Source organism: Babylonia areolata, chromosome 9 (genome assembly GCF_041734735.1).
Source record: "Babylonia areolata isolate BAREFJ2019XMU chromosome 9, ASM4173473v1, whole genome shotgun sequence".
In the NCBI taxonomy this organism is placed as follows: Eukaryota; Metazoa; Mollusca; class Gastropoda; order Neogastropoda; family Buccinidae; genus Babylonia; species Babylonia areolata.
The window spans coordinates 43,509,435-43,535,430 of NC_134884.1; the positions used below are offsets into that span (position 1 = coordinate 43,509,435).

At 40.6% G+C, this 25,996-nt stretch overlaps 1 protein-coding gene across 2 annotated transcripts; it reads right to left on the reverse strand.

Moving 5' to 3' along the window:
- Positions 1-1,039: 1,039 nt before the first annotated feature.
- On the reverse strand, positions 1,040-24,467 carry LOC143285496 (uncharacterized). Of its 2 annotated transcripts, XM_076592821.1 has the most exons (13): positions 23,783-24,467; positions 20,394-20,532; positions 18,316-18,392; positions 17,733-17,804; positions 17,219-17,276; positions 16,556-16,631; positions 15,714-15,841; positions 15,028-15,114; positions 12,658-12,730; positions 11,300-11,555; positions 10,665-10,756; positions 9,893-10,191; positions 1,040-8,865 (listed from the first exon to the last, which is right to left on the reverse strand). In XM_076592821.1, exons 1-13 carry the CDS (start codon positions 24,257-24,259, stop codon positions 7,292-7,294), a joined length of 3,408 nt encoding a protein of 1,135 aa, XP_076448936.1. In that variant the 5' UTR covers positions 24,260-24,467; the 3' UTR covers positions 1,040-7,291. The 2 variants fall into 2 exon arrangements, with proteins under 2 accessions (XP_076448936.1, XP_076448937.1); XM_076592822.1 differs by lacking the exon at positions 15,028-15,114 and having other exon boundaries at positions 23,783-24,465.
- Positions 24,468-25,996: the final 1,529 nt, after the last annotated feature.

Below are 25,996 nucleotides of genomic sequence, written 5' to 3' on the forward strand. Positions count from 1 at the left end.
TTGTGTGTGTGTGTGTGTGTGTGTGTGTGTGTGTGTGTGTGTGGAAAGAGTCCCATGTCAAGGTTGAATAATAAATACAGCATCAACAACCTCCTTCTGGATGATTCCTGCTCAGTTCCTGCTTTCAGCTGGGAAATTCATCACCATGCATCATTAATGCACAGCCACAAAAATTCTTAATCCAGCAAAATTTTCAACACACTTTTTCTTTCTTCACAGACAAAAGCATTAAAAGAAATTCCACGAAGGAAAGAAAAAGTATACTGGCTTCCATGTGAGTAGATTTCATACAGTCTGAAGGAGAAAAGGAGAAACCCTGTATAACTGCCAATTCCCTACAGTCACTCTCCTTCTCTCCTCTGCAAAGGCTGAGAACCACTGGAGGACAATTACTGCCAAAAAATCAAGCAACACGAACACCTTTTCGTCAAGAAAACAATTTGTACATTAAAACCCATGGACAGATGAATCTGATTATTCGTTAAATGAAACTGACAGAGGGCTACAGAGATGTCACAGCAATGAATCTTTACGTATTGCGGAGAAAATGATCAGGCTGGGTCTATTTTTTTAATTTCAACTCATACTAAAACATAACAAAGCACAATTTAACAATATACAAAAACACCTACATCATTATGGTTAACACACAACATTTGCTGAAGATGATCCACAATGATCACTCACCACATTCTGGAGAAGATCACCAGATCAGCATTTTAAGACAATTCAGATTATAATCATGACCCTTCAAATACAAAAATTCAGATATGCTGAGGAGTGGGGGTACGGTAGAACACATTAAAAAAAATCTTCTGATCAACTCTAGATAATACTAAAAATAAGATAATTAAAAAAAATTAAAAACACTGAAATATGACGGCTGACAAACTTGGTCAGGATGGTCTTTTCTCCCCTTGACAGAGGCAAATTCATGGAAACAGTACAAAATCAAACAGGCAATAAGGAAATGACTGAAAGAAAAAGAAAAAGAAGACAGGGGGAGGAAAAGAGGGGGAGGGGGGGGGGACAACCCCCCCCCCCCCCCCCACAAAAACAAGCAAACAAAGACAGTAACAAAGTTGTGCAGAGTTTTGAGAAGAGGAGGAGACCACAGCAGGAAAAACCATCTCCACCTTTCAAAGTATGTCATTATCTATAAATTAACTTATTCATTATCATTGTTGCTAACAGCCAAGCTGACCACACAGGGCTGAATCAGGATTGAAAACATCCATGTCAAAAACACCACCATCAGTGCCAATCATGTGGAACCAGAACAGACAACAGATAACAAAGAAGGGAAGCGCAGTCATGTATGCAAGCACATGAACTCATGGCATGCTAGTGCTGCTACCATTCTCAGATTCTTTCCACTTTCCACCCGGGATTAAGAAAAGATGAAAAAGAAGAAGAAAGAAGACCCTGAACATAAAAAGACTTTTACACCCCACACAAAATTATACAAAGACTAAAGAGATCACACACACAAAAAAACAGACATGTCAACTAAAACCACAAACTCGCAATTCACACGTCCTCGACAGACACACACACTGTTAAAAAATAGAAAAAAACAAAACAAAACAAACAAAAAACAACTAAAAAAAGCACCCAATTATCAAATCCAGAAAGACACAAAAATATTACAGTTATATGTTATCCAGGAAAAAAAGTACAGACGAGGCACCAGTACCTTAAGCAAGGCAAAAAACAAGAAAAAAAGAGAGACCCCCCCCATCCCCCCCCGCCAAAAAAAACACCCCGCTAAGATAGTGATAGAAAAGAGGACATTTCTAACACATAATCTTCCAGATGGAGAAACCACTAATACTACAGTTCACAGTTATAGCCAACTGAAAAAAGTCCCCTGCGTCTGCACAGGAGACTTTCCACCTTTGACAGAAGACAACAAATTCTGAGAATGATGACATGAAAATCATCTGTCTCCTGCAGCTGCCAGTCATGTGGCCTTGCTATAAAAGTGAATTTGTTGCTACTTTACTGATAATGATAAGCTGGACTCATTGTGATTTTTAACCAGGTACGAAACAAAATATTCTAAGTCAGTAAGTGGCTTGAAACATGATTTTTGTCCTTTTTTTTCTTAATTCTAATCAAACCAATTTCCTTTTGGGAAAAAACATTAAAAAAAAGAACAAATGAAGGGAGAAACTGTCACCTGTACACATTAAGATAAAAATGTCAATGAAATGTACTGCGTGCACTGCTAGCCTGTGTGGTCAATGTATTCAACATAGAAACCACTGCAACATACGCAAACTAGACCTCAACTTTTTTTTTTCTTCTTTTTTTAAACTATAGCTCAGTAGCTATTTGTATCAAGCTGACATACCAGAAGTTTGAAAATCATACTTCTAAATTAAACTTAAGCACACACACAGGGTCATTCAGTCATAAAGTTAAACCTCACTCAAATACACGTATGTCCAAATCCAAACAGACAAAGAAATGTAGCTTTTACGACCCCCAAAGTACTTAAACATTCAAGCCTATGCATAAACATACAGATTGTTCCATTACTTCCCACCTCCTTCCACCCTTTCTCCCAATCTTTCCACCAAACACACTGATACATGAGCACACATGACATGCATGCGAGAGTGCAAAACTGCACATGCATACAATAACAAACACACACACAAACAGCGATAAGTTTACTAAGCCTTTGTCACTTTCAATACTAAAAGGGCAAACCAGTGTGCTAAAACCTTAAAAGGGGTTGTTAAACAAAATCCATGTAAAATGCTGAAGCCAAGTGTCCCGGTCCTCCTCATCTCTGCTGTGAAACAACCCCAACAGCAAGTCCCTGTTCATCCTGTGTGTCAGCAGTGCAGCAAGAAGAATCTCAAGAAGTTGATTCCAAGTCTTCTGACCAGTTCACAGTTTCTGACCTGACAAAGCAGGAGCCATAACATGACAACAAACAATTGTCCACATTGCTGAGAGTCCAACACTAAGATACTATCATCATAACCCTGCAAAACCTGAATCATTATTCACTTCTTTTATTCTGTGCCATATTGTATTATAGAATTTGCAGGCCAAAGTCCAGGGGAAAATGTTCAAATCTTATCATAACAGAACCTCATTACAACGATATCAGAGGCAGAATGATGGAAACTTTCTGATTTAATGTTTCTGAAACTAAGTTTAATATTCTTTCATATGTTCCAGGGATCTACTTTTGTCACAGCTTTGTTTGCTGTAAGGACTGTTTCTGTCAGTAAAACTTCAAACATTCTGCTGATGGCATTAACACTCCCCATTAAGACCTGTGCACTGAGTTCACATTTACAGCTTACTGTGTGCAATAGATGGAAAGTACAATTGCCAAGACTGGTACCTGCCATCATCATCAAGCTATGTTAGCAAACATTATCATCACAAGAGATCTATCAACCAGCTGAGCACAACTTCGTACTGTGCATTTCCACTTTCCGTGCACCAACAGGGCAGCACCTTCTGCTTTCACTGTTATACTCTACCACTGCTGTTACTGTTTGTAAATATATTTCACCCATGCCAATCACTGGGCAACATTCACCATTCTATGTTATGTTCACCAGAAAAAAACAAAATAATATGCATGCCAAATCACCGGAGCAAGATCCAGCATTGTACCCATGTCCATTACAAAAACAGAAAAAGAAAAAAAAAGATGACCAGTACATGAATGCATGCCAAACCAAATGGGCAACATTCATCAATTTCTGTTTGTCAATCAGAAAGTACTTGCTCATCAAAGTGTTCAAGCAGTATTCTATAATCAGCAGCTGCTTTCAATGGCATTTTCCTTCAACATCATTCTACTGAGGCAAAACTGAGTAAAGTCATGGGGAAATGTTTATCCCCAGAACTGCACCATCATACACGCTTAAATCCTAAACATGCAAAACTTACGCACTTTTCATAGCACCAAATCAATGTCCTACCTATCTGATGTAATTTTGTTTTCTTCTTCTTTCTCAGAGGTCATGGACTTCAACTCTATACAAACCCACTCATTTTCTTGGTAGTTCATTAAGTTTTCAGCCACATTCCTCCTACCATTGGTAGCCATACTCTGTTTTGGGGGCCCGGGGTGTGGGGGTGGGGGCATGGGGAGCAGGGGGGGGAGATGTGTGCATGCTGTGTGAGTGTTCATGTTTTATGACCAAGCCAACACAGGCAGAGATCATGGGCTCTGTAATTTGACAGTTGCGTGTGTTCATGTATAGATATATATATATATATTCATATGTATGTGTTTGTTCAAAGATTAAGGCACTAGCAGGTCTCAGATGTTCACTTGATATATTCAAAATATTCTTTACCCTTTATCTGCCCTCTGGTGTGGCCAGAATTTGAACCTTTAACCTCACTAGCCTTCTCACCCAGTGGTGGTCCAGCACTCTAACCTGTCCACTATTCCACATGTCTAATTTCTTACTGTCAAACTGATTCATTTTTTAAGTGAAAGCCCTCTGTGACACATTCACTGGCCAGAACTCTACATATAACCCTTCTTGAGTTCATAGCTTACACATTTCTTAAAACAATGAGTCACTACGGTAAAAACATCAAGAAAACAAATAAACAAACAAATAAAAAAACCAATGCTGTTATAAATTCATAGCTCTTTTGCTTTTCCCAATGAAATTTATCATTACCAAACGATTCCCACTGACATTCATCCTTTCCAAAATGTTCCTATAGTGACACTGATTTATCATTTCTAAACATTACAGTCTGAAAATTATGGTTTATTACTAAATGAAGAATATCCTAGTGAACCACCTTCAACAAACACAAGTGTAGTGATCTTCTCTGCTCTTCGTAACTGATGCAGCATTCTGTCTACAATCACTGACTTTGTATCAACTTAACCCAGACAGAAGAACTAATACATATAACCATATATCGCTATTGATATTTTTTAGGGAGATTCACAGCACCAGCACAAACTGACCAAGCACAGCTGATATTCTACAGGTTCAATTATATTTGTTTTAACTTAATTAAGCAGTCATTATTATCAGAAGTTTTGATGACTTTCCCCTCCAGGCTGAAATAAACAACACATTTCTATTTATAAACAATCCAAAATTGAACACAATGAAAATGCTATGACATGTTGATATTCTGGAAAACATTGCTTCTCCCAAAACGGTAATCATATCATACGGAACCTGAATGAAAAACAATATCTATGTAGCAGTCTACAACAGAATGCAAAATGAATTTGATCAAAAAGGAAGTTCCTTGGAAAAGGAGAGTAAACTGTATGAAATTTATACAGAATGGCATCATCATCATTATGTATTCAATAAATCACAGAGGAGCCTCAACATGTGCCACACAGAATAGCAGTAGAATTCACTGAACAAAGTCCAGACCATTTTTTCTTTACTTGAGGTTCAAAACGGCGCCACCTTAAGCTCGTAAAGTTTCACAGAAGTCAACAATCTGGAACATTCGTCTTGTGATTAATATTGATGGAATCAGTGTACACGTTCATATAATCAATATGCATACGCTCCATGTTCAGAAACACAGCAACAGGTTCCTCACCAGAATCCTTCCAGGGGGAAACTGCTCGCGCATCAGAGAAACTGAAGTGTGCCCAGGAAAACACTGCCAACACCAGGACCCAGCTTTTCTTCAGTGCCACAAAACAGTCAATGTCAATCAGTCTGCGAAACATTATCTGAAGAACAAACCCTTCCTGGGGTTAAAAACATACTTTCCAAAAATACTAAAAAGACTTTTCTTTGACTCTCACTCAACAGGTTCACACATGTGTGTCCATTCACATTCAACCCCATGCCACTGCAAACTTTGTTGTCAACTACTCTTGTACCAGTTCAATCAGCTTTTCATGTTTAGTAGAGGAACCTGAATGACAGTCTTCCATGACTGAAGATGATGCACCAAATGAAGCTGAGAAGGGGACACAACCTCCTCCTGGCCTGACTGACAGTGGTAGTTGCAAAGCCCGAGTCTTGTCTCCCCATCTCAGACAGGGCTGGAAGTGGGAGGATTGACACTGTCACAGCACAGCCCAGGACCATGTCCAGCTTGGAAGTGGTAGTAGTGTGCGCAATATTGCCAGTAAGGATCCAAACAGGTACAAGAATATAATCTATACTCTGTTGTTTGTGTGATCTGCAAGATGTTGTGCACACAGAAATTTATGTCTCCACTTGTTCTCAACACTCAATCTCAACACCACAACAGATTCTTTTTTGCTCATCCTTTTCAATTTGCAGCCTCTCATCAGCTATACGACACACATACACATAGTCTCACATGCATAAACAAAAACAAAAACATTAAACTGTCAATTTAAAAAAGTCACTACATGCACACACCATTACCTTTTCCTCAAGAACAAACTATGTAAACCAGACTGGGAGTCTACCTCATCAATGCTCTTTTTTCTCTCTCAAAAACTACTAAAAACATGAGTTCACTGAACGTCTGAAGACATCATTACATGTGGATCCAAATCAATGTCACCAAATTATAATACACTCGGTCAGTTCAGCAGTCATGAAGAGCTTCAACACTTGCATTCCCTTACCCAGCTATTTAAAGAGGGGAATGAAAACCCACAACCCACTCCAGCATCCCTCTGCCCCCCCCCCCCTCCCCCTGTACACTACATGTTGCAGGAGGGGGGGATAGCAGCATGAATGCCACACAGCAGACAGTGGTGGTCAATGTCAACCAGGGTGATGGATTCTGGGAAAGCAATCACGGTCACTGCAGCACTGTGTCACTAACACTGCCTTTGACATCCTCTCTGTCACCAGCACAAGCAGTGGAGACTGACTCAACAACAAGGGCCACCCCTTCAGGAAATCCTCAAGACTGATCACACCTCCCAAGTTTGCATGTCTGCAAGCATGTGTTTGCATGCATCCAAACAATCTGGTGCTGCAAATGTTGTGGATGCCAGCATGTGTGTTTGGAGACAAGGGAAAGTATCCAAGGTGGGCAATGAAGATTCAAACCATCACAGTTAAAATGCACATCAGTGTAAAACAAGTCAGCGGTACGAGCATCCAAGTCTTTCTTTACAGCTGCAAAAAGCATCTTTTCACACAAAATATCATTAATTCCAATCCTTCAGCACATGCACATAATAATCTACACAGGTGAAAAAAAGAGCGCATGGAGTCCAGAAAGTGAGGGCCTGCAGCCCACCACAGTGAACACGGGGTTAGCAGATCCAGGACGGGGACGGGATGCTGTCCTTGGGGGTGCACACACCTCCAGCCCATCATCAGTCGGAATCATCCCCTGGCTTGTACTTTAGCGAGTACACTGATTTCCCGGACATGGTCTCCATGGAGCTTTCATTACAATCAGCGGCCTTGTGGGTCAAAGAACCACAGTTGCAGCAGCCAGTGTTACGCTGTTTGACAGCCACACTGCTTGCCTGCTGTCCAGCAGCAGCAAGTCCCCCAGTGGGCAGGGGTTGAGGGGGGGCCATGGAGCCCCGGGTGCCCCCATGTCCCGTCCCCATGCCCGGCTGGGATGGGGTTCCCTGATAAAGTGTGGTGCCCGGCATCATGGGGTAGATGTGAGCCGTGGAGGGGTTGAGGGTGGGATACCCAGGGTGACTGTAGGGATACATGTCTGACGTATAGCCGTTGGTCAGGACTCCTGATGGTAGAGACTGGTTGGTGGCGTAGTAGCCGGACATGGCAGGCACAGGCATGATACCATTGGGCCCTGGAGGCACAAAGAAAGGAGGGTAGGGATATGGAACATGGCCGTACTGATTGTGTGAAAACTGCGTCCCTTGTGCACACATGTGACAGCCTTGGGAGGCCGGAGGGCTGGAGGCTGTAGCCACTTGAGTCACCGTCACCCCACCACCCTGGAGTGGGGACGACCGCAACGACCCATCTGTCACCAAACCACTAGCCCCGCCGCTGATGGACTCATTGCCAGAATCCCTCTGACTGTTTCCGTTACCACTGCCATGACTGGGAGAGCGATGGACTGCGGTGGCTGTGGTTGCTGATGAATGACTTGCAGTGACAACAGTGACGGGGTGCGAGGCAGACACAGTCATGACAGATGCTGAGCCTGGGAGTGATGTCTGAACGGAGCGTGTGGCCAGAGGGATTGAGAACATGCCTGGCTGAGCGGGATGGACAGGGGGCATATGGCCAGTCACCATGGCCCCCCCCTGGCCCATCCCATAGGGGACATGATGATACAGAGGCATGCGCTGAGGGGCTCCACTCTCCATCTGGGACGAGGCACCACCTTGTACCATGGGGTTCTGCATGTCTCCATGGCGCATGATGACATGGGGGATGACGGGACTGCCGGGTTTGTGTTCTGCAGGCATAGCAATCAGGTTCTTGCTGTGAAGCATTCCCCCCATGTTGGTGTGGGCTGGCTGGGGCTGGCCAGTTTTGAACGGCGGCCGCACCACTCCTGCTCCTGTCTGGATCAGGCTTGGACGCTGAGGTAGCCCTGTGGACATGATGGGAATAGCTTCTGTGGTATAGTTGTTGTTGGTGTTGTTGTTGCTGTTGGGCACCACCCCCATAATGCCCACTTCCCCCTTGGGGTCCACATACTGGCCAACCAGTCCTGGGGGAGCAGTGGGCGAGGGCTGATAGTAGAAGGGAATCATGGCCTGTGGCATGGCTTGCATTGGCAGGAGGGGGGGTTTGACTGTCGTGTCATCGGGCGGGGTCATCCGGGCACTGGCAGATGAAGGGCGGGGACTGCTAGAACCCCCTCCTCCTCCGCTGCCAGGAGACACCTTCACCTGGGCTGTCTTGCCTGGCTGGTGGTTATGGTTCTTTGCAGTGTCAGGGAGGATCTCCCCTTTCTCTGAAAAATCACATCCACATGGAGCATCAAACAAGGGCATTTCACACACAGGTTGATGGCAACAGATATATTACCTGTGTCATAAGTCACTCTCTTTGTGCAAGCCTGTACGGATTACTCTAAAAAGCACTGATGGGTGTGATTCTGTCTGCATGGATGCATGCAAAAGCATCTGGCATTGTGTACTCGTTTTTTTCAGAGGTTGGATTTTGTTTGTTTTTTTGCTGACTAATCTTTCAGTGTTATTCATATTCGATTACACTGTTTCCAGAGCACACCAACACATTATCATATTTTCTTACAATACAAAACCATATCATCACAAAGTGCCACCACACTGCATTGCATATCAGCACACAACATCCAGGGAATTGATAAAACAGACCTCAGTTGTGGAAACAGTATGTAAACATATTCAATATTCACACACACAAAAATAACCCATTACAAGACTAACTATAAAAAGAACCATATAAAATATAGAAACAATCAATGTACAGGGTATTAAAAATAAACACATTCATAAAATGAAAGTGTCACATCAATCATCAATGATATATGATATTATTTCAAGTACCCACCAAGCTTTCTCATTTTCAATAATCGCCCCCTTCCCTCTCTTGAATTCAGAGAGACAGAAACATCAATCTCAAATGCAAACTGAAGTTAATGAATGAACCTGTGCTCTCCATCTCTTCACATCGCCCTTCCCTCACTTCCTATCAAACTTTATGCACTCCAAGTTCATTTGCAGACTTCAAGCGTCATCACAAAACAAAAATATGAAGAAGGAACCACAAAAATATGAACAATAAATGCCATCATAGAAACAGAAAACAATGTAAACATGAAAACAAAAAACTATGAACAATGTCACATGCTATGGACAGCCACTGAGCAGCATCCCTGTAAGTCACCTCCCCAACCAAACTTATCCACATTGCCAGCACACACGTATCAACACAATGGTCAACAGACACTGACAGGGGAAAAGTCCAACAAAGAAAACACTGGTGCCACAACCCACCTCTGTCCAGATCTTCGGAGCCTTCAGAGCTGTCCTCAGCTGTCGCCCCTTTGCCTAAGTGTGCCCCCTGCATCTTGGCCGGCCCCGGACTGACCGGAGGACTAGCCCCACCCCCGCTGGCCACGTCAGACACTGCCCCTGAGGAGCTGTCCATCAGACTGATCCCTGAGCGGGGGGAGGCTGGGGCCAAGGGGACACGGTAGTGGCCGTAGGAGGACACAGGGAGCCACTGGGCAGGAGGATTGAAGGGGGGGTAGCCCATGTTGTCCACTACACCATTCATGAGCACCGGCTTCTCACTGAACACAGAGTGCACAGTGTGGCTGTTAAAGATTCCTTTCTCTCAATCTGCATGCATCAGTGGAAGAGCACAAAGCAACTAAGTAAGCCACTTCATCAACACTCACTCCTTTCTTGTCATGGAACAAAGCTCTCAAAGACTATAAACTGGAATCCCCCCAACCTCCCCCCAACCCCCAAAAAACCCCATCAATATCCCCTCCACACTCAAAAAACTCTGATGCAAACACACAAATGCTCAGACCATTCGGGCAGTAGAATTTTTTTTTTTTTCTTAAGTAGCTGAAAAATCCAAATTGCTTCATCAAAAATACAAAACCAATCACCATCACATTTCTGTGCAGTCAAATACAATTCAGGCCTGTTAACTCCCTGAATGACACAGAGTACTACCGCCCACACAGCCTGGACTCTGAGCCATTGTCTTCCCCACCTCCCACCCCTCCTGCACCGCCTCACACACACAGCTCACGTGTTGATCTGGTCCAGCTTGGAGCGCAGGATGTGCTGGGCATCGCGGGGAAGACCCTGTTTACTCAACTCTTCACAGCTCAGGCTGGACAACTGCACATAACCAATCATAATCAATTAATATTCATCATGACATGTACTTTTAATGCATCTGCTCACAGCTTTACAGCATCCAATTCAGCATACAACTGTACCTAACCCCATCTTAACCTCCTGCCACCTTTCATATCACACAATCACACACACACAGACACACACACACAGTCACTTCTGTTTCATCAGCACAGGTGGGTGTGTTATTACATTAACATACAATGTCACAAGATCAGTATGTTGTACTTATTCAGCTTAATAATTTTGAAGGAAAAATTAATTCAGATTGAAATAAATGGTGCTTTAGTTCCACAAAAAAGCTGAGTTACTTGAAAAGAAAACTGATATTCCACCATTCCACCAGTTGTTATAAATAACAAGGTATTTTTATTACAACTAGTAAAAAGACTGAGGAATCACACAATACACAAATTATGCATACACACACACACACACACACACACACACAAACGCGCGCACACACACACACACACAAACACGCGCGCGCACACACACACACACACACAAACGCAAACAGCTGACCTGTTCAAAAGAAAGGCTACCCAGAGCTGAGGCATACTTGTCCAGACCAAGCAGCTTGAGCAGCTGAGTGACAGAGGGGGTGGACAGGTCTGGGGAGGTGGAGCGACTGCCGGTGGGGGAGGTGGTGGTGGAGGACAGCTCAGAGCGGGAGGGGGAGACAGGGGATGGTTGTTGCTGAGTTGATGGTTGTGGCGGTGCATGCTGCTGGTGATGGTGCACCGGCATGTGTTGCATCACCAGGGTTGGGCAAGCACTGCTGCTCACATACATACACATGCTCTGCATTGTTTTCCAACATTTGAAGACTTGAAGCTATGCAGATTTAAAGCTCATTTAGATAAGGTGCTGTGGCAGAATTGGTAAGACACAAACTTCTGATCCAGTGTTCATCAGTGGTCAGGGTTTGATCTCCCATTTCGCCCTGGTATTGTATCCTTGGGAAAGGCTCTTAACTATGAGTTTCTTCACTCAACTCAGGTGTGACTGGGTACCTGACTTGGCTGGGGAAGGTTAAAATGGCAGAGGGAGAGGAGTGGGCCCAGCCCTCCTATGCCAAACCCTAGACACAGTGGATATGAATTCACTGCCTTAATGGCCGTAAAATACTAAAGCTCAATGCACATGGCAAAACTAGATTAGAAAAAAAAGTCCATTTCAAACTCACTGTGTGACAATCTTGGATGAAGGAACATTTTCCTAAAAAGCACTGGTTACAGTTTGTATCCGTTGCACTTTAAACATTTTACAAAAAAGACAACAACCAAACGATAGAGCAGAAGCAGTCACACATCCAAGCTGAAAGAAAGAGTAAGAATACTATTCATCAAACATTATTGGTATGATCTCGAAACCAACATTTTGGGGCATAGCAAGGCGTAGAAGGTAAGGCCCAATCCTCCCCTTCTGCTGTTCTAACCTTCACCAGCCATATCAGGTCTCTGTTAACACCAAAGTGGAATGATGAAACACTGAGTGAAGTGCCCTTCCAAAGGACACAAAATCACACCATGCCAAATTGCTACCTCAAACTCACTGGGTCAGAAGTCCAAAGTCTAATCAGTACTGCCATGGCACTCCCATATTTGGCGGTGTTTAAAACACTATCCGAAAAACATTCTGGTTTGGTTAAAAAACACACTCAAATATTATGCTTATGCAAAAATACAAAAGTGTTTACAGTGACACTGTGGCTTGCACTTGTGTGCATGGTCTCACATGGAATATTACAGAAGAGGATCATTATGGAGCCAGACAGTGGAGCGTTTGTGCCTGACAAGCAAATCCAAGCAATCAGTAAGCTACTGAACACAAGACTTCCATCACAGGGCACACACGGAGACACCCCAACACCAACTAACCTAGTAGGGAATCGGGGGACGATGCACACGGAATGACCAGCCGGGTAGATCCGGTGTATCCGCCCTGCAGGATCTGCACACAAACAGCAACTGTCCATTCTGTCTGTACGCTCAGTGTCTACTACATGGCTACAACACTAAACCCATATCTGTTTGCATGTAGACAGACAACTGTGTTAAGCTTTTGTGATATAACTGTGTGAAATCCTGCAAGTACATGTAACCCACTAGTAATTTTAATACACATTGTCAATATTGTTATTAACTTTAACTTGTCATTTCCCAAGTATCTCAATACTGTCAACACTGTTATTTACGTTAATTCATCATTTCCCAAGTATTTCAGTACTGTCATGCTGTTTCATCCACACTGTAAATGTTACACATATCACTGGCTCATACATGTGTACATTTATCTCAACAGCCTCTACACAGTATGAGTATACATCTAATCTCCATATTTACACTGTCAGTATCATCTTACTAGCTCTTGAACATGTCAACACTTACTGAATATGTCAACAACTAACATTCAATTTTTCTATGTGAGGTTTATGCAATGGACATGCCTTGAAACAAATTTCATGCAAGTTATAAATTTACTTCTTCTTTTTTTTTTTCTTTACAAGAAAGATAAAAGATCAGCTACAACCTACTATTCCCTAATCATTGTACAGTATACATTCAAAACTAAATTTATCCTATTTAACTGTCAAGAAAAGCTAAGCCCTCTTAGCTTCTGATACACTGCATCCTGGCTGATGAAAAAAGCAGGCATTCACGTCTTACCAGAGAAGAAAGAATAAGTTGGCACCCCTAAAAGATTATTGCAATTAAGCATCCAACAGAACAATACACCACAGATAAAATGTCCATGACTCACAGCACACACAGACTGACTGGTCAAACAATAATGTTAGCTGCTGTTATTTCTGAAACTGTAAAGTGAGAAATTGCAGTCAACATTTCAATTTTCATCCAGTGCCTACATGAAGCCTTGGTGAAATGGGCTTTACATCAAAACACAGTGCATTCAGCTTTTTCGTTCCAGCGGTCAACTTGAAATCACAAGCAGCACATGCAGTCTATCAAGGAACACAGGGACATTAATTCCTACTGCAGCAAATTATAGTTATTACAGGATGGAAATAGCAAACTCAAAAGAGATGACGAATGACAGATATTGTGACACCAAACTGTGGACCATGACAGCTAACCGTGGACAATGTGACACCAAACTGTGCACAATGTAACATCAACCTGTGGACAATAAGATGCCAAACTATGGACCATGTGACACCAAACTGCAGATCATGTGACAAAAAACAGTGGACCATGACAGTTAACTGTGGACAATGTGACACCAAACTGTGCACAATGTAACATCAAGCTGTGGACAACAAGATGCCAAACTATGGACCATGTGACACCAAAATGCCGATCATGTGACAAAAAACAGTGGACCATGACAGTTAACTGTGGACAATGTGACACCAAACTGTGCACAATGTAACATCAAGCTGTGGACAACAAGATGCCAAACTATGGACCATGTGACACCAAAATGCCGATCATGTGACAAAAAACAGTGGACCATGACAGTTAACCGTGGACAATGTGACACCAAACTGTGCACAATGTAACATCAACTTGTGGACAATAAGATGTCAAACTGTGGACAATGTGACACCAAACTACAGACCATGTGACACCAAACTGTGGACCACAACAGCTAACTGTGGACCATGTGACACCAAACTGTGGACCACAACAGCTAACTGTGGACCATGTGACACCAAAGTGGACCATTAGAGCTTAGTGGACAATTGATGCCAAAATGTGTGACAGCTATGGACCATGTGATGCCAAACTGCAGACTATGTGACCAACTGTGGACCATGTGCCAGCTAATTGTGGACCATGTGACAACTGTAGACAATGTGATGCCAAATTGTGGACAATGTGACTGCTAACCATGCACCATGTAAAGCCAGTGGACCATAACTGTGGACCATATAACAACTAACTGTGGATGTAAATCATGTGGTTACTATCAACTATGTGATGCTAAACCGTAAACCTTGTGATAACTTCGGACCATGTAATGTCAAACTGTGCACCATATGATAACTATGGTCCATGTGATAGCTATGGGCAGTGCAACATCCATGTGATTGCAAGCTATGAGCCCTGTCATGGCAATCATGGACAGTGCTTATCAGCAACCTTTGTGGTGACACATGCCAACGTAGGAAAAGTGAGGAAGGCTAACAGCTCATGCACATGAGGGTATACAAGGGATAAAATGAGAGCTGGTACTCTTCCCACTCACGCCCTGTGGTAGCAAAAGGGAACACATACACAACTGACCATTCATCTGGGGGGCTAGGTAGTACAGATGAGAGTTACGCAAACCCATTGACTTCATCTGCGGTGGAACTGTGTTCACCACTTCTTCTGAAAATGGGAGAAAAGAAAAGAAAAAAAGAAAACATGAAACCTGACATTTCCCCATCTAAAATCAAACCCATACCTCAATGAACCTTCATCCACAACTGCTGAGTTCCTTTCTTCATACAGAGGTTAATATCTCCAGTTCCAGTAAGCTTTCAGTTGGCTCCTTTCGGCAAGTTTTGCACAGAGGATAGGTTCTGTTAACAAGACCCTACAGATATATGCTTTCAATGTCCAGCCTAGAAACCTGACTGGCCCCAAATAACACTGCAATGCCTGCAACCCCTGAAGATGTGAAATACTGGATGTATTGACAGAGACATTAAAAAAAAAATTAATGAAAAGTAAGTTATACAGAAATACTTCAACTTTTAAAACACATTCACTTTTGAGATTATTTGGGGTTTGGGAGGGGGGTGAATCAAATATGTGTGGCACACAGAAAGTGCTTCCAACTACATCAACATAAATCCAGGAAAATGAGAAATGGAAAGAAAGTTGGGGGGAAGGGGGAAGGGTGAGACACAGACAGACAGAAGAGACAGAAACAGAGATGGTGATGATGGTGTTCAGAATTAAAAAAAATAATAAAGAGTACTCACCATCAGGTTGGTGATAGGGGAGGCTGGGTGCCACCATGGGGGGTGGAGCTTGACGTATGACCATGCCTTTGAAAAACTGGCACACATGTTCACTTTCTAGGATATGGCTTGGCACACTTGTTAGACTCCTGCACAGTACACAAAGAGAACCCAAACACTACTGATGAGTGGGGTATCTCATAGATAGTCAGTCATGTCTGAATATGACCACCAGAAGAGCAGAGGAGACATCTGCTGTACTGACTATCTGGGCTAGAATTTGATTATAATGAAGAGTGTCTTGCCCATGTTATATCCCCACTCTCTCGGCCAAGAGGGTTTTAGGACAGTCAGGGTTGGGATGGTTCCCAAAGGCTGACTAGCCTCCAAGCTGCAACACTGAGAGCAAGTGCATTCTTTAGTCCACATTTTAAAGTCACAGTCCTTCATAATAGACTAAACTGTAAATGACTTCCCATTGCAGTGGAGTAACCACTGATCATACAGCTCTCCCTTTGCTGTTGACTTAACTGTAAGCTCGTCATATCTGGTGATAATGAATATGCTAATGTCACGCATTAAAAACAGCGAGTTCAGTCTGCCTTGGTCAAGGCAGGAGAATGTAGAAAAATACATTAAAAACAGTATTTTGGGGCATTCCATTCACAATTTTCAATTATAAAGCTAGGCAAGAATACTTATATTTGTCTCCATAGTTCATAAAAATCATTTCAAAAAGAAGCTATTGTTAGAATATAGATCTGTCTTTGAATCATGTTCATATTCTCCAGACATATAACAGCTTTACACAGAAGTTGGAAATTCCAGTAACATACATGTAAGCAAACAGAAAAGCAACTGACCTGAAGTAATTGTTCAACATACGTATCTGCTCTGTTATGTGTTCTTCAGGAGTGGAGTGCCGGTGCGGGCTGCCAGCTGCAACATCATCATTAACTTGTGAAATCTGCAAGTGCAATATATTATTGCCAACAAACACTTCAATATATTAGCATCCCAAAATACTGCAGACACATATTTATCCACCATGTTTTCTAATCCTACACAAGCATCATGTCTACTGCATCTTGAAAGCATGTCTCGACCACTCTATCCTACTGACACCATCTATCCAAGCCTTTTCGAACTCATTTACTTAGCCTCCCATCCTCACATATACCAGTTGATAGAGAACACAATTTCTCCTGACAGAAAACCCTCAAAGGACAGCACCTGAACCAGCCTGGAACTTATCCTCATGGATACAATATTTGTCTGGCAAGGAAATGTCAACAGCTCTTTTCTTCAGCAAAACTGGAGGACCAACAAATAAATGCTACAAAGAATAACCTTAAACATAGTGACAAAGTATTTTAAAACTGTATCTTTGATATGTAAATTACCTTTGAAAAAACAACAACATGAGCTGTAATACCGAACCATTTGCCATATAATTTGTTTAACCCAAGATGGAAAAAAGACAAAAAGGGCAGTTCAAAATTGCAATCTACGATGAACAATCTTACCAGGTAAACTTGGTAGTTTCCCATTGGGCGGTTTCTCATCAGGGAACTGATCAATCATCTGAAATATTTCCAACAAGATAAATCAACTCTGAAAAGGAAAATATAGCATGTTCTCTCTACACTGACACAAAATCACTCTGTTTACATTTCAGACTACAGTAGTACATAGACTGTGTTTTTGTTGTTTTGTTATTTATTTTTATCAGCTGATACCCGAGAGAATTACAACAAAACACTAAGCAGAGCATTACTTTTATTAGTTAATTTCTGTTCATGCAGTATCAAAGGAAACAAACATTCTTTTTCTTGTAAAAATCTACAAAATAAAAGCTCTTTGACTTTCTCTTTGTGCTTATCCACAAATGTTCAAGATTACTTACAACACTGTTATCTATTCTGAGAAAGCCCCTATTTTCACTTAACAATACTGGGATTACTGCAGAAAATCCTACAGTGACTTTTAAGATTTGAAATAAAGTATATCGTACAAAAGAATCTGAACATCAGCACAAACCTGCCGGTGAAAATCTTGAATTTCTCTAAAACGCTTGCTTACTTCTGTTGCTTCACCATTTGACCAGGTTGCCTGGGAAATAAAGAAAACAGACATTTTTTCAATTAAATTTCTTAACAGCAACTTTACAACTAAACATATAATATAAATGCACATATGACTGCAAACATGCATGGTACATTGATGATCCATACAAGTACACACACACAGACATTCATGCTCACTCGCTCAACCCAAATTTATATTAAAAAAAATATAATTATGTGTACACACATTTAACACAGACACTTAATCTAAGCTTGGGCTGTAAATATTCCTGAGACTGGAAGAAGAAGTCAATGAGGAAAAAAGGGAAGTTTGTATATTCTATCATGACATTGTTTAATATCAAAACCACCTAAACATTTGAATCTGTCAAACTTTAAGTTTAAACCCATTCCTGCCTTTTCTGTGCTTTTACTGCTCATAATTTATGTCATAATAAAACTGAAAGTAACAAACACAACTTTTTAAAAACAAATTATTTACTACCACATAAAGTCAAGCATAAACAATAGCAATCAATGTCCAGGCTATCACTCACCACTATCTGATACTCTGGGCCAGGTTTCTTTTCAGCAGCTTTCTTGGATCCACGAACTTCAATATACTGAACAAACACTGCAATGAATACACAAAGAAATTAATCCAGTATTAATGATTCACAACAAATATAAAGAAAATACTGGTTTTAGCAAGTTTCATTTTTAACATGACAATAACAGCAGATCTGTTGATTTGGGAGTGGGGGCTATCAACAACTGATCAAAATTCATAAATCGTGCATGTGAGTGTGTGTGTACATGTGTGCGCATGCATGCATGGTTTAGGTTTCATGTCAGTCTTTGAGTCTGATGCATGCAATTTTTAAATGACCCATGGCTGTGGCAGCCAGTCGGTCACTTGACTTACCAATTTTTTGTAAAAATCGGTCATGCTAAAATAAAAGGTCAGCTTTTGTAGATTTACCTTATTCTCCTACAAAACAATCACAATTGCAGTTTGAAACTGTGAAAAATAAATATTATAACCATTACTGTACCATTGTTGCTCTGCATTTTGACGTAGAGCAGACAAACATTGTAAAACAAGAACAACAACAGAAACTTGTACCAAGCTGGGAAACGAAACAAGGTTAGATGAAGGCATCGTCATCTGCATATTGTAAACTACTGTGGAACATAGTGCTATTTACTAATTTAGCTTTTAATTTTCCCATCAGTCTCCTAGATTCAAATTATGAATGGCTTCAATATATGGAGAATATTGTGCCACAAAAATCTATCATCTGCATCATGGAACATGCTGCCGAAAGAAGCTGCTTAATGATGAGAAAGACTGAATGAGTGTTTAGAACAGTTGCATCTCTTCCATTCTGCACATGTCTGGACTGAGAAAGTCTGAATATGAGATATTTCTTCAATGTTCATGAGCAACCTCGCATTTATTTTGTTGATGTTATGCAAAGAGTGTGGAATGTTCACGTAAAAAGGAGATTCAATCAAGGTATGTACAATTGCACCTTTACAAGCAAGACTGTTTATATTTCAACATTTCAGCAGCTATACTTCGTTTTTGGGGTATGTTCCGGTTTCCATAACCCAACTTACCCATACTGACATTGATGACATGTATTATCATATAAAAATCATTTAATCTTTTTCCTGTGTATGCACAGGAACGGAATTAAACAGGTCCACACACTATGCTGGCACAGCACTTTAGTAAATTTTTTAGACATTTTCATTTTGCTACTGTGATTAGTGTGAAGATTATGAATACCACAAAGTAGAGGGAAGTGCTTTCTAAAACAATGGCATTAGGCCATCTCAAGTGCAAGTGACACTGTAGATCTTTCAAATGTACTGCTTTGCATTTGTTTCTACATAATCCTTTGTATTAATTGGACTACATTGTGAAAATCTATTATCCAGAGCAGTCAGCAGAAGTCAGTGTTTCAGCACTGCAGAATAAATTCAAAGCTTAGCAGTGACTATCCTGTATTTTCTGTGTTTATCATGACACAGCAAACATTAGCTCATGGTCTCTCTACATACTCACAGTCACACACACACACACACACACGCACACACACACACACACACACACAGAACATATAAACCATTTCACATACCAAAGACAGTGATGAACAAAATACTAATTCAGCAAAACAGTTTTGGGGGCTCCTGGGGCAGGAATAAGGGAGTGCTTCTCCTAACCCATTCCTTTTGAAAATGACTCATTGATTTTGTGGTGACCTGTTCAAATGACCCATGGCCATGGTGTCCTCAATCAAACTCTATGCATGCATGCTTACAAGTACCATGTGTGCATGCCAAATACAATGTAAAACAGTGAGTCATGTTACTACTTTTCACTTGCCTCTATATATTAAGCTATCAAAAAAAATCTGTGCATAGTACAGCATGAAGATCAGCAGTGTCCAACTTTCACCAGCCTCTGCACCATGCAGCTGATACAGTATTACTTTTCAATTTCGTGTATATTATATATATATATCAGTATCACTAGTATCCGCTCAAAGATACTTTGGAACTGTGCAGTGTTACTAAGCACGCTCAAACTTTTCTAAAGCAATCCCTGAAGCAGATATGCTCTTACCTTTCCTGGGCTGCTGCACTGGGGAATGTCTGTTGCACAGAGCTGGATGAGCAGACAAGGAGGGATCTTCTGCTGAATAGTGGGGTAGATGGTTGTCTGGGTACAGATCCAGAGACACCTCTTCTTCCTCCACCTTCTCCTGAAGAAAAGAAACATCAAATCAAGACAATTAAATAACGAAAAACAGGCATGCATATTTTAAAGGGGAAAAAATTTAGGATTTTCTGACTGCTTTATTTTTCAGTGCTCTTGTCTTATTTTTCAGTGCTGCTAAAATCAATAGCTCCACTCCCAAAAAACACAAAAAATCTGTAAATCATACAGCAATCATACTAATCTCATCAAAAAATATACACACCCAAAGGATATTTATTCAGATTATCATCTTAAGGTTGTGACACTGACTGTTGTAGTGTTAACTAAAATGTCAGTAACACCAAGGTACATGAAAAACAGCAAAAAAATAATATCGTTAAACAATAATTTTCTAATTCTACAGACTACCTAATAAAAGTAATATTCTTGAACTACTGATGTGACTGATGATCAGTAACTAGTATTAGTATCAGTGATAACTTGTGCACATATTTACTCCATTAATGGTTCTAGTCTTCAGGGCCAGTGGTATATTTATAAGGAACATTTTTGGCACCAACACACACACATAGTGACACACACACACACACACACACACACACACACACACACACACACACACACACTCAATACTTAACATAAACTGACACACAAAACACAAAGGCTCGCCATAGCATACAAAATGCCTGTCCTTCACAGACTTAAGTTTAAAAGTTGGTATCTTGTGTAAACATAAAGAAAACGTCTGACTAGTCATGAAGACACCACGTTTTTCAGTCAATAAATGTGTTATATAACACTGCATTGATAGATTTAATGGTTTTGCTAACTTACGGTAAGAGTCTTAAGACTTTCAGGTGATAGTGAAAACAGCCTCTAGAATTTCAGATAGCTGGTGAAGTCACACTCACTCATATATATCATTATATGTGTGTGCAAACAAAATAATTTGTTTTACAAATCAGAGTCCATATAATTTTTTTCCACCCTATAAATTTACTACACCGGTTTGAATAATTCACTTTTTTCCAAAAATAAACCTATGCTGGGTTGCATTATTACCAATATTCGCAGCGGTAAAGAAAAAAAAAAGAGTAAAATAAAATAATAAAAAAATTAGCAGCGGTAAGTTTCCTTTAAGTATTTGTATGGAATTTTTGCCATGTCTATAGAATTAACATACTAGTAATAGTAATATAACTTATGAGGAAATCTCTGAATGCAAAGCAGACAGCACTGCTATGATTATGTATGCAACCCAAATTGATGTCTACACATGTATTAGCTGCAACACAAATAATAAGCAAAATTATATCATACACATACTTCTGCACAAAGTTATAGTACTAGTTTTAGTTTACTGTTCACTGGCAGATTTAATCGAATGCTGCATTATTAAAAACTTATGTTTCCTTACTAGGACAAAAATATGAAATCCTTGTGATCATTTCCTTACTCATATCACCAACATTTTATCCCTTTAGATTTATTGCCCAGTAACTACCACTGTGTTTATATTCTTTCGTTTCAACAAAGTTCTGTTTAAATGTTGAAAAAAAATTACTTCATTTCTAACGCTTGTGACATACGTCACAATTTATCTCATGTATTCTCCATGTATACTAAACTGAGCACACGAAACAATGGACCAATGCCATTTGTTGTTATTTGTCAAGTATACTAGAAGTTTTCCAATGAAAATCAATTGCTTCCATCAGACTTTTGTGTCCATGATAAAGCACTTTAAGCCACAGTGTCACAAGCATTACTGACATGTACATGTCCCCACATTATCTGTACATGACAAAGAAATAATCTACACAACATTGAAACAACTTTTTGTTGTTTTCTTCTATTTGTGCCTGAAAACATAAAAGATCAAGATTATCAAACTGTATTTGACCAGTCTTCTTTTATGCCGCCAATGCCCACTTTGTCAGTTTGTGTGACCAGCACTGACAAATATCCTGAATTAGTAAACTTAAGGCAGCGTAAAGTGAAATGTTCTCAGTCATTCCAATTCCATATATGTTCAGAACAGTATCATATTTTACTTGTATATTCAGTTAGTACTAAATTACACTATAGTATCAAGTAATCCATGACATATTTTCTATCAGCAGTCACATTAAACTGAAGTGTGTGCACACATAAGTTTGTAAGTAAATGTCAATATTTATATATGTATTCAGCATATGTACAAGTATGTATACATGTACACATTTTATGAAACTGAAAACATGGCTCACATTTTCAAATTAACTAAGTTAAACAATTAATACAAATTCAATAATTAAAATGTGGTCATTCCAACAGATTTTTTCCCCCTTTCCTTCTGTTACATGACAAACATGGACTTGCCGATGACTCTGTTGTGGTTGATGCATGCTGAGTATTTTTCATTTTTTGTGTCTCCATAATCCACAGAACACTGACATGGATTACAGGATCTTCAACATGTGTGTTTGATATTCTGTGTCCATATACATATGAAGAGGGTTCAGGCACTAGCAGGTCTGCATACATGTTGACCTGAGGATCGGATAAATCTCAACATTTTACCCACCAGGCACTGTTACTGAAGTCTGAACCCGGGACCATCACATTGAAAGTCTGACACTTGAAGTTTAACCACTCAACTATTGCGCCAGTCTTTCACTCATTAATACTTGCAAATCATAGCAAACTTGTGGTTAATATAAACTGCTAAATGTCTGCATAGATACTTAATAGGAAAAGTATTAATAAGTAAATAACTGCTGTTCTTAGCACTGTCACAGCATTAAGCCAAAAGTATATTCACTTATTCAGTCGAAAAGTATGACTGGCATCGCAGTGTTAAAACTTATTGTTATCTTGTTGCTCAATTTGGTCAAGAGAATTAGTTACTGAATCACCAAGACTGAGGGAGGTTGTGAGTCAGTTGGAAATGAAAGAACATTATTGCCAGAGCAAGAAGACTGTACTTGAAACATGTACACACAGCCCAGTGTTAACAAACAAATCTCAAGTACAAGACATTATGGAGGTGTCTGGAGTTCAAATGCATTGTCATTATGTTTAAAATTAAATGCCATGTCATATGTTTAATTGTCTGATGAATGCCCTGTGGCTGTGTATATAATAATGGATGATAAGATCACAAAATACCACATAAAATCAAGAGAAACAAAGCGGGCATTTTGCATTTTGAAAATCAAGACGTCCTTTTTCTGGTTTAGATCTAGATTGGCATGTCAAGTATCCGCAGTAACACTAAAGAAATAATTCCAAGTTTGATCCACGTGTCTTACCCTTTGCATCTGTTTGAGTCTGTTCAGATGCTCATGCAGGTGTAGCTTCTGATCAAACATGAAAGCTGGATGATTAGCTGCTAATGTCAAAACTGTCAAAATTTCATCTGCAAGACGACTGTCAGCACCTGGACCGAAACTAAAAACGGTGGTCAGTTTGCTTTCGATGATCTCGTAGATGATTTGTGCACATGCCGTACTCGAAGACCTCATAAGGGCAAGTGTTACGAACACTTTAGCTCTCAAGATTTCGGGTTTCGAAATGTTCCGGTATTTCTGAATTTCAGACTGCTTGTTCGCTGCTACTTCATCGTTCCTGAGATAATGGTAATCCTTCTTTCCGTAATGCTCCAGAACCGTGCCCACAAAACGAAGTTCCAGAGGCAGACACATATGTAACAACGTGCACATGTATTCTATCCGGTTTCGAGGACTCAAGTTTCTGAACCAGCAGCATAATTCTTCTTTGCACACCATCGTAGCTTAAGTAATCACAACCGACACTGTAACAAATGTAAGAACATCAGATTTGGTTGATTCAGTAGCTCATGATAGTCGCCATGTAAAATGCCTTGAAAACAGAAGAGCAATTTTACATCCGGGCTCTTGATGAAGCAATCCAATAATGGCCGCTTTCAGACTTTCTAAAACAACTGTGCTTACTTTGATAAAGCAACTAGATAATGTTTAAAAGTTTCAACGCATCTTGCGAAGCATGAAACTCCATACAGTAGCAATATAAACCTCCTGAATAGTTACTGACGAATGTGTGCGGTAGCTCGACATTCCAGTCTTGAGAAGGGAGACAACTTGATGATATTTTGTGTGGTTGAAACAGAAAGCTGTTATCTAATGCTCTGTTTGAATAATAACAATTGCGATCCTGACCACTGCATGCTGTGTTTTCATATAAAACTTAAAATCTTATCATTGCAAACGATACTTGGGTGTTTCGATCGTCATTAACGGTAACGATTTTTCCTGAATTTTTCTTTCAGAAAACTAACAGAAACCACATTTATTTCCCTTTGTTGAACAACGTACTGCCCCCTTTTTTCTTCTTTTTTTTTTTTTTTTTTTTTTTTTTCTTTTCTTTAGACATGGACCGTTTACACCCGTTTCTCGACCATGCAGTTAAAAAAAGAAATGCAACGTACTGATTAGTATTTCGAACTGTTGTTTTAATGAAGAAATATTACTGTTCGTTTCAAGTATGTTTTCATGACCTACGCGGATTTCAAAGCGACTGCATCTGCTTTGCGCACATGCTGAGTAAGCATTTTCTCCCTTTCCCTGTCCAAGCAGAGCCGAATGCGTCATTCCACAGTTCTTCACAGTTGCACGTGCCAAATCACATGCATGCTGTGTGTGTGTGTGTATGCGTGTGTCGTGGAAAATAGGGCTGTGGTGCAGAAATTTAAAAAGAAAATGGTTAACAAAAGTGTTATCCTGTGAGACAGAATTCACAATCGGTGTTTATGTCAGAAGGGACAGATTTTGATAGGTGGAAGTGCAGCCGGGTAATTTGACAGGCTCAAGCTGGAAACGTAAGCACCCCATTGTTCCAGCCACCCAATAGTATGAAATGTAGTCTGATGCTAACAGCAGGAATGCACTTCATGTGCCGCCGTGGTACTTGTTTGTCCCACGTCTCAGTGAAATTTCCCGCCAGTCGCTGATACTTTGACTGGAAGTACTGACTTTCAGTGAACCGCATTTATTCAGCCACGGTGAATTCGGCACGATGTCGTGTGTAAAATCTAGTCCTCGGAATAGTTGAAGCTTTCTTTGCATTACTGAAATTGATGACGGAGAAAAATTGTTACCTCAGTGTACGAGCAAAGCAACTATTTAACCTCGGTCTCGACTCGGCCGGCCTAAGACTGGCTGAGCTCGAGTCAAGTCTTCTGAGAAAGCCGTTTGTTCAACACCACTGGGGAAAAGCACGTGACGTGTCGTTTTGGTGGTATGATGAAACATATTGAGAACAAGAACTCTGATGCTGACTTGCCGGGCACATCATCGATTGTTAGTAACATGGGCAGGGTGTCCACGTTTGCAGCAGTTAAGCGCCAGTGTTTGTGCGTCTTCAGGCTGCAATTACTGACCGTCTGCCAGTGAGAACAAGCACACTGAGAATCGTTCTTGCGGTTTGTCTCAGTTCTTGACATACCCAGACTACTAGTTATGTACGTCCAGTCAGTGTACTTAAAA